This window comes from Patella vulgata, chromosome 1, assembly GCF_932274485.2.
Source record: "Patella vulgata chromosome 1, xgPatVulg1.2, whole genome shotgun sequence".
Classification (NCBI taxonomy): Eukaryota; Metazoa; Mollusca; class Gastropoda; family Patellidae; genus Patella; species Patella vulgata.
In genome coordinates, this window is record NC_065879.2 from 83505654 (window position 1) to 83514985 (window position 9332).

The following is a 9332-nucleotide window of genomic DNA, read 5'->3' on the forward strand; positions in this document are numbered from 1 at the left end:
AATAATTTAGCTAAATCGTTCTAAATCTGCCCATTGCAGGTGTTTCTTTAGGCCCGAAATGTTATATAAATTATTAATTAGACATTAATTAACTTATCCAGACTATAATTAACTCTCGATGCCATCGCTAGCCTGCGATATTTAGTGGATTAGAATCTGATTTGCTGCTCAACGCTCATTGATTATTTAATCCAAAAATGGATAATCGAGAGTATGTTTTTTATCTACCGACTTTAGTAATAATGATTGAGGCTAGGCCAAAAATTCAAAAGCTAATATCTCGGTTCAGAGGGGATCAATTTGACTGAAATTTTCAGGGAATTCCCTTTACATTATCTAGTTTTTAACTATTATATTGAGAACTGCCAGCTCTTTATCATAATGTATCTTTAAGATTTTACTCATAACTTTTAATGAATAAATGGTATGGCACTAGCGTATCTGTGTGCTATATAAATTATGTAATACTGGTAATAGAAATTATAATAATAGGAATATTTTGTACAATTTATTTTTATATGCCTACAGTGAAATGAGGTTGTATACTGGGGGGGGGGGGGGGATGGCCGAATGAGTAGCATAAGGTCTGTCATTGAGTCAACTGGTGTGGTTTGGATACAGAATGCTGAATATCAAATTTGAAAAGAATCTTTTTTAACTTTAAAACTGTAGCCTCTATTGCGTTCACAAGGTTTTTGGCAAAGAGGGGGAAGAGGGATAACTCTACATCAAACGTCGCAGAGTGCTGAAAATTGATCGGGTTTGTCCTCTCATGACCATTATGCTTCACACGAAAAATGAATCTGTTAAAAACTATAGCCTTTAATGCGCTCACATGGTTTTCGGCAAAAGGGGGGGGGGGCTTAACTCTTGAAAGGAATGTAGAGAGAGAGAGAGAGGGAGGGTTTAACTTCCACTCCACTCGGCACAAACTAGGTCATTTCGGGACTAACATATGGTTTAATTTTATTTCAACAATTCGCTTGCGCGTAGGGGTCTTTAGCAGTGGGAGGAAACCGGAGGACCAGGAGAAAACCCACAAGGATGGACAGTCGACCCTACTCCTTGTCACGTACAACCGGGAATTCGAAACCACGCCAGTTGACTCAATGACAGGCCTTGTGATACAGCGCGCACGTGCTAACCATTCGGCCGTCCAACCCCCCTGAAAGGAATGTCGAAGAACACTGAACATCGATAGGGTCCGTCCTTCCATGACCTCCCACCACAATTGAAAAGAGACGACAGAGTGACGACAATATACACACCAAACTAAAGAGAAGATAAACACAATATCAACCCGATTTATTTTTAAACCAGAAATTCAAATTCAGCATCATTAAAATCATCTACTTGAAATATAGGCATTATATCACATTTAGTATCTGTCTGGGGATGAAATACAGGTGTTATATCACGTTTAGTATCTGTCTGGGGATGAAATACAGGTGTTATATCACGTTTAGTATCTGTCTGGGGATGAAATACAGGTGTTATATCACGTTTAGTATCTGTCTGGGGGTGTAATACAGGCGTTATATCACGTTTAGTATCTGTCTGGGGGTGTAAAACATGTGTTATTTCATGTTTAGTAACTGACTGGGGGTGAAATACAGGCATTATATCACGTTTATTATCTGTCTGGGGATGAAATACAGGCGTAACTGGCTCTAGGTGTAATACATGCGTTATATCACGTTTACTAACTGGCTGGGGGTGAAATACAGACTTTATATCACGTTTAGTAACTGGCTGGGGGTGAAATACAGGCATTATATCACGTTTTGACTGTATAGTAACTGGCTGGGGTTCAAAATTATTACTAGAAGTGCAATTTTCTGTCTTTTCTAAAATGGGGCAATCCTTTCTAATTGCATGGCAATTATAATTTAGAGATTTGGAATCTGATTCTAAAGGATGAAAACAATCATGAATGGGATAAGTGTCTGCCTCTTCATCTGAAACATCTGGGCTGGTATAAAAATCCCACTTGGACTGTTTTGTTGGTCTAGTTTGAGCAGATTTGGTGATACCTATCTTAACATTAGATGTCACGATATCGTCTTCTAAAAATTCCTCATAATCAAGAATATCAAACGTTGAATTGGGAATATCCATTGTTTTATTCACGGCCATTTTGTTTTTCTGCGATTTCCGTTCATTTTTATCTACGATATTTTGTGACAGAATTTGGTTTAAATTTGTATCTGCTTCAGAATCATCATTCAAGGCCATTTGGTTTGTCAGCAATGTCCGATCATTTTTATCCATAATATTTTGTGACGGAATTTCGTTAAAATTTGTATCTGTTTCAGATGTATCGTGATCAAATTCGCTAATTTCGTGTGTCAAAAACTCATCCCATTTTGTTCTTTTTGCTGGTTTAGAAATCAGACAGTTATCTGGAAGTCTTTTTATATCGGTCTTGGTTTGAAAGTGTGTATCAGTAAAAATTTCCCTATAGCGCTTTTTCTTAGTACTTTCACCATCTTGGTAGTTATCTCCCCTACAAGCCTGCTTTTGTTGGCGACCATATTGTTTATAGTTTTCTCTGAAAGAAAGAAATGAAATGGAGTTTTAAAACGTCCAACTTATCTGCAGCAACTAGGCTAATGAGAGCATATGCCCTACACTGTGTGCTATGAATACTAACATAGTAAACCAGTGGGTGTAGAAGATCACAAACTTGTGTTCCTGCACATAGAAAATTTTCACTGAGGTTTCTTCCCTTCAGGTTAACAAACAAGCCAACTTATCATATAGAAGAATGCCCAAACCGTTCAACTAGAAATAGTGATGTTGTAATCCAATCAAGACAGTTTTTGTTATGTTTTCATCCAATCAAAACAGACCACGTTAGGTTCTAAAGCAATCAAGACAGACCTCGTTATGTTTTTATCCAATCAAGACAGACTTTATGTTCTAAACCAATCGAGACCCTATTATCTTTTAATCCAATCAAGAGAGAGGGAGTGATAGAAACTTTTGGTTTAATGTCCGCGCTGACACAAACTAGGTCATTTAGATAAAGCCTACGAGGTTGGACAGGTGACCCTACTCCTTGTCACGCACAGACCTAGGATTGAAACCACGTCACTTGACTCAATGAGTTCGACCATTTGACCACCCACCCATTCTCGATACCCCCAGTGATATCGTTCCGTTCTACTTCACTAACCTCTGGATCCATCCACAAGGTTTTCACCAATTCGAATTATCTGCCCTTGATCGTAGCTTGATTCTACGAACCAATCAAAAAACAGTTTACATCCAGTCCTACTGTCATTGTTTACGTTCACATGCTTATTGGCAATAAAATGTGAGTTACTTCCCCTCGCCCACTCGACTGATCAATAAAAATATTACAATTATCAAGGGCAGATAATTCTAAAAATAGAAGTATCAAAGGCGGGTAATTTGAATTCATGAGTTACCTCCCTTTGTCCACTCGACTGGTTGATAAAAACAGCAGAAGTATTAAGGGCGGATAATTTGACTATGTGTCTCCTCCTTGGATGGACAAGAGGTTGGTTTCACTCACTGTTTTTGTTTTTTATAATAAGATTTTCTTGCTTCATCAAACTGCGATTTCTCCGTTGTATATAAATTATCATCATTATTGGAACCGTTTATTTCGTTTGTTGTCTCGACGGCGTCAGTGTCAATATAATTACTCCATTTACTCGCTACAGGTATATTGGATACTTCCGCTTCATCAATCTGAAATGTATGGAAAAACTATTTCTAAAATGTACAAATTGGGTCTAATTTGCGTCAATCAGATTTCAGAGAGAGAGATGGAGAGAGAAATGGGGTTTAACTTCCACTCGACACCAACTAGGTCATTTCGAGACTAATGTATGAGTCAATTTTATTTCAATAATTCGCTTGTGCGTAGGGGTCTTTTGCAGTGGGAGGAAACCAGAGGACCCGTAGAAAACCCACAAGGTTGACAGGCGACCCTACTCCTTGTCACGTACAACCAGGAATCTAAACCACACCAGTTGACTCAATGACAGACCTTATGATACAGTGTGCACGTGCTAACCATTCGGCCATCCAACCCCCCTATACCTATACAATCTTACTGAATTGAAATCATTAATAATTTATTCAAGATGCATTATGTAATATTTAGATAAAGAACTGGCCGTTCTTGCTATAATATTTCAAAAATTGATAATGCAAAATGAATATATTGAAAATTTCATTAAAATTACTTTATTTTGAGCGAGTTATCAATATTTGTAGTGTGCATTGAGCGTAACCACTGTATTGGTCATTCATGGTTAACATGTGCGCGTAAGATCAGAGGGTCTCTCATTGAGTCAGGTGGCATGACAAGGAGTAGGATTGCCTGTCCGACCTCGTGGGTTTTCTCCGAGTCCTCTGGTTTCCTCCCACTGCAAGCGAATTATTGAAATAAAATTGAACCATATGTCAGCTCTTTATCTAAATCTTACATAATGCATCTTTAAGTTTTGTATGGTACAAGTTGATATCTGACCTGGAAGTTATTAACACACGAATCATTTTCTTCTAAACTTCTAGCAGTCATCACTCGATGTTCTTTATTTTCATCAAGTTTACCTCGAAGACCATTTAAACTTTGAACATGACGTCGACAATCTGCTCCACTGCCACGCCCATAAACCTTTTTTAAAAATGTAAAAATTAAAAATTTATTTCAAAGCATTTTTCAAATAATATCTAATATTTAACAGCTTAATTATTTAGTTTAAAAAAATATAAATAGTAGATACAGAGAGAGAGAAATGGGGTTTAACGTCCACTTGACACAAACTAGGTCATTTCGGGACAAATATATATATATATGGTTCAATCTTATTTCAATAATTCGCTTGCGTGTAGGGGTCTTTAGAAGTGGAAGGAAACCTCGGAAAGGGGGATACTATGCTGGAAATTCTGAGGAACATTCTTAACCGGAGGACCCGGAGAAAACCCATGACATCCAGGGAATCGAAAGCACACCAGTTGACTCAAAGACAGACCTTATGATACAGCGCGCACGCGCTAACCATTCAGCCATCAAACCCTCTAAATGGTAGATAATCTCCCAGCTTGAAGTCAATCGGATGAAGAAGGGGACCTGACTTGTTTTTAGCATCTGCAGAGACTGCCAAACATTGCAAAATTTAAATTCATCTTATTATTGTAAATATCAAACGCAACTGAACAGTTCGTGGACTGATCATTCCTTTTAAAAATCCAACATTCACAATATTCAAGCGGCTTTAACAAAGGGCAACAAGTAAGTAAAAAGTGTTAATAGATCTTTGGAATTATATATATGCAAGACAGGTTCAAGAGGAAAGTGTTGTGGGTTCTTTTACATGCACACCAATGTAGACACGGGACCTTGGTTTTTCATCCCATCGAAATGACTAGATAGCTGTCCTTACCAGGCCCTCGGTCACGCACTACAGATTATATGCAAGACAGATTAGATCATAAGGGCTTTTGTTGAGTCGAGTGTACGTGACAAAGAGTAGGGTTGCCTGCCTAACCTTCAGGGTTTTCTCTGGGTCCTCCAATGTTCCTCTCATGGGAAGAGCAAGAGAATTATAGAAATCAAATTACACCATTGTAGTCCCAAATTGACCCCCTCCCCCGATCTCTCTCTCTCTTTGTCTCTCTTCCACTTCTATAGACCCCTACGTCCAAGCGAATTATTGAACTAAAATTGAACCATATGTTAGTCCCAAAATGATCTAGTTTGTGTCGAGTGGACATTAAACCCAATCTCTCTCTCTCTACCTGTCCAACAATATTATTATTTCCAATTATAAATTTAACATACTCTTAAAATAGACTGTTTCTCTCCACACATCTTGCAAGCCCATTTTTTGGCTTTTTTCACCTGTTGAACTTGAAAGGTTTGACATTTGTAACATTGTAATACATGGAATTCTTGAGGCATTGTAATACAAGATTCTTTAGAAATTCTGAAATAAGAAAATGCTAAAATTTTGTAATAATACATGAAATTTTTGAGGCATTGTAAACTAAGATAAGAAATTTAATGTTGAAAAATTACATAGAATGAATGCATAAACCAGCAAGCCTGGACATAAGGCATCTGTCACAGACTTTTTCAGACACAAATTATCACACGTTATTACAACGTATATTTTAAAATATATAACATTGTGTGCAGGGGCGTACATAACGATTTTGTTTGGGGGGGTGTTTAGCCAAAATGCGACTGACTGATGCACATACCCCCAGTATGAGTGATGCAGTCAGGAACTGCGCACCACAGGTGCGAGTTTTCTAGGGGCCATGTGCAGAGCGGGTCTAGAAGCTGGGAATAGGGGGTGGGTGGGGGTGGTTCCAAATCTAGGGCGCTATCCACGATTCGCCGATCGTTGTCTCGCCGGAAAGCAGTTTTATTTAAGTTGACATAAAGTTTATGTCATATATGATGATTGTGCCTATAACACTGAGCAACCTGAGAAAATTTTAAAAAATGAGTTAATATCCTAGCATTTGAGGTTATTGCTGGGAGAAAGTCTTGGGGATGAGAGGACCAAAAATGTGAGCCAATGGGACATAATCTCGAGATCTGCCCCTGTCAATTCCCCCTGTTTTGCAAGAGTTGACATAACATTTGTATAGTCTGACGCCCCACGACCCACACACCAGTATAACGGGGAGGTCACTATAATCGTGAATATGATAGTGCTGAGACAGTATAAGAAACAGAGGAATAGAAGAATAATGTTATAACGGAATCGAGCACCGCAGGCGCAAAAAAATTCAGATATGTAACCGAGGTTTTAATTTTTCGGAACTGGGCCTGAAAATTTTAGTCATTGTCATGGCAAATGGAACCAAATTCTCGCTAACAAGAGGATAAGAAATGAGACAGAATCTTGTGGCCTATCTGTCAATTTCGCCTGTTTTGTAATTGTTTGACTCATTAATTCATTTAGTCTGAGACCGACTGCGCCGCGGTGAGTACTTTTTTTGAGACCGACTATTTTTTTCCATGAGGGAAAAACATTTCATAGAACATACTCACAACAGAATAAGAGTGACAAACATTTTTTCAAACATGACAAGCAGACATGGTTATTTTATACTATAGTTTTGTGTGACGCATGCAATTTAGGCTCACGGATTCACATAAATACATAGTATTTGGGATCTATTCTGGCATTGTTTGTTTGTCTCATTATTTCATTGAGTCGCCGATGCATAATTTTGAGACCGACTGCAGTGACTGCACTTATTTTGAGACCGACTATTTTTCTCCCTGGGGGAAATTTTGTTTATGGACAAACATACTCACAACAGAATAAGAGTGAAACACAACATTTTTTCAAACATGATAAGTTGACAACGTTATTTTATACTAAAGTTTTGCGTGAGTAGCGTGGCGTATGCAGTTTACACTTATTTTGATACCGACTGCTCTTATTTTGCGACCGACTGCACTGATTTTGCGACCGACTATTTTTCTTCTTGGGGGGGTGTACCACCCCCCACACCCCCCCCTGATTGTGTGATAGTTTGTGTCTGAAATGAAATGAATGAAATGGGGTTTAACGTCCTACCGTTGACTTTTCTGCTCTGAATGGGCTAATGAAAATGGGCATAGCCTACACCATACAGTGTGCTATGAGGGAAATTTTGCCAGGGCAGCGGCACAAAGTACAGACTACTCTTATATCGAATTCCAACTGCCAAGGGATATTTTACGTGCGTAGCAATGTATACGCAGGACCTCGGTTTTTTGTCCCATACGAACGACTAGACAGCTGTCTTTGTCAGGCAGGGGGATCACGTGGCTAAGTGGGTAAGACGCTAGCTCGCTAGCCTGGAGGTCGGGTGTTCGATCCCTGCATTGGCCGAGAAAGTTCATCCAGATTTTCCGGCGTGGTTCTCCCTTGTCAGTGATGCAGGACGGAGGGGCTGACAAGGAAAGCTGTCTAGTCGTTCGGATCGGACGAAAAACCGAGGTCCCGTGTACACATTGGCGTGCACGTAAAAGATCCCTTGGCAGTTGGAATTTGATATAAGAGTAGGCCGTAGTGCCGCTGTCCGGGCAAAATTTCCCTCATAGCACACTGTATGGCGTATGCCCGTCTTCATTAGCCCAGGTTAGGAGCAGAACAGTACCGTAGGACGTTAAACCCCATTTCATTTCAGTCTTTGTCAGGCCCTCCCTCCTGCTTCTTCATGAATAAAGCGAACCTCTAGGAACAGGCTGACAGCAGGATCACGTGAATTGTTCAAAACAATCTTATCTTGTTTGTGTAGGCTAACATAAATCAAAATTCCCGCGCAAATGAAAAAAGAAATTGTTGATTTGATGTAAGAATGTTCCTGTATGATTTTTCTAAAAAATTTACATCTTTTGTTGTTTTAAAGTCTTGGCCTTGTCGATCAGTGTTTTTTAACCCCCAAGTTTTCGATTTTTATGTGTCCTTCTACCAGTTTGTCGTTCTGCATGTTTACATTTCGTTACTTTTATGTTTTGACGCAGCAATTTTACACAGCCAAGGGGGGATAATTCATCAACTTCCGGTTTAATGGAAAAATAAATATTTAGAGGGAAGAAAGTCAAAAACAACAATAGTCAACAGTATTTGAAGGACGAATGAAAAGATAACTTTGTCCACAAAGTATTAACCGGGAACTCTTTTGTTCTGGGATTTAGAAAGGTCATACTTATGGACAGACGCATGTAAATAATGATCTGTAACGAAAAAGCGCCAACCTAATCAGCAACAGCGAACAGGAAAATCATTTTTATATGACATTTCAGATTTTATTCATCTTCCGATGATTATCTTACCTTCTCTTTGAAGTGACTTTAATTATATTGAATTGTCATTAGAAGAGTTACCTGTAATTTCGACCGTTGACAATGACAACACACAGAACTGCTACCGGCCAAGGCAGAAAGAAAGTGCAGGTAACAGTAATTATATAGGCCTAATACATTGATGGTTTTCATTGATTATCACCAGGGCCCCATTGTGATAAAAAAATTCCAGCCAACTATACAGAAAATTGGGTTTCAGGCTCCACACAAATGACTGTTCAAACTCAATCCGACGACTTTTCAGACTCAGTCTGATGACTTTTCGGACTCAGTTTGATGACTTTTTAAACTTACATGTACTATAAAATTGTTTTTGGCTTATTGTAAACTGATTTAACGGTTGTGTTCAACCTTTCCTTTCAACTTATTCCCGAGTCCGAAATGTCACCTACCTGAGTCCAAAAATGTCACCTTTCCGAGTACGAAACCCTTGTGGCGTGTGGGTTTTCACCGGGTCCTCCGGTTTCCTCCCACTGCT

The 9332-nt window shown here is 38.9% G+C and overlaps 1 protein-coding gene across 3 annotated transcripts; it reads right to left on the reverse strand.

The window, feature by feature from the left end:
* Window positions 1-1306: 1306 nt before the first annotated feature.
* Window positions 1307-8515, reverse strand: LOC126831875 (uncharacterized). 3 transcript variants are annotated; one of them, XM_050562534.2, is made up of 5 exons: window positions 8379-8515; window positions 5822-5966; window positions 4508-4654; window positions 3542-3720; window positions 1307-2551 (listed from the first exon to the last, which is right to left on the reverse strand). In XM_050562534.2, the coding sequence occupies exons 2-5, from the start codon at window positions 5939-5941 to the stop codon at window positions 1312-1314; spliced, it is 1686 nt and encodes a 561-aa protein (XP_050418491.1). In that variant the 5' UTR covers window positions 5942-5966; window positions 8379-8515; the 3' UTR covers window positions 1307-1311. The 3 variants fall into 3 exon arrangements, with proteins under 3 accessions (XP_050418491.1, XP_055955229.1, XP_050418484.1); XM_056099254.1 differs by having other exon boundaries at window positions 3435-3720; XM_050562527.2 differs by lacking the exon at window positions 8379-8515 and adding an exon at window positions 8221-8309.
* Window positions 8516-9332: the final 817 nt, after the last annotated feature.

Coding starts and splice junctions, on each gene's coding strand:
- LOC126831875 (XM_050562534.2), bottom strand. CDS start 5,941: ATGCCTCAAGAATTCCATGTATTACAATGTTACAAATGTCAAACCTTT. Junction 4,655..5,821: donor AGAAACAGTCTATTTTAAGA/GTATGTTAAATT, acceptor TTTTTAAAAAAG/GTTTATGGGCGTGGCAGTGG. Junction 2,552..3,541: donor TATTATAAAAAACAAAAACA/GTGAGTGAAACC, acceptor TCTTTCTTTCAG/AGAAAACTATAAACAATATG.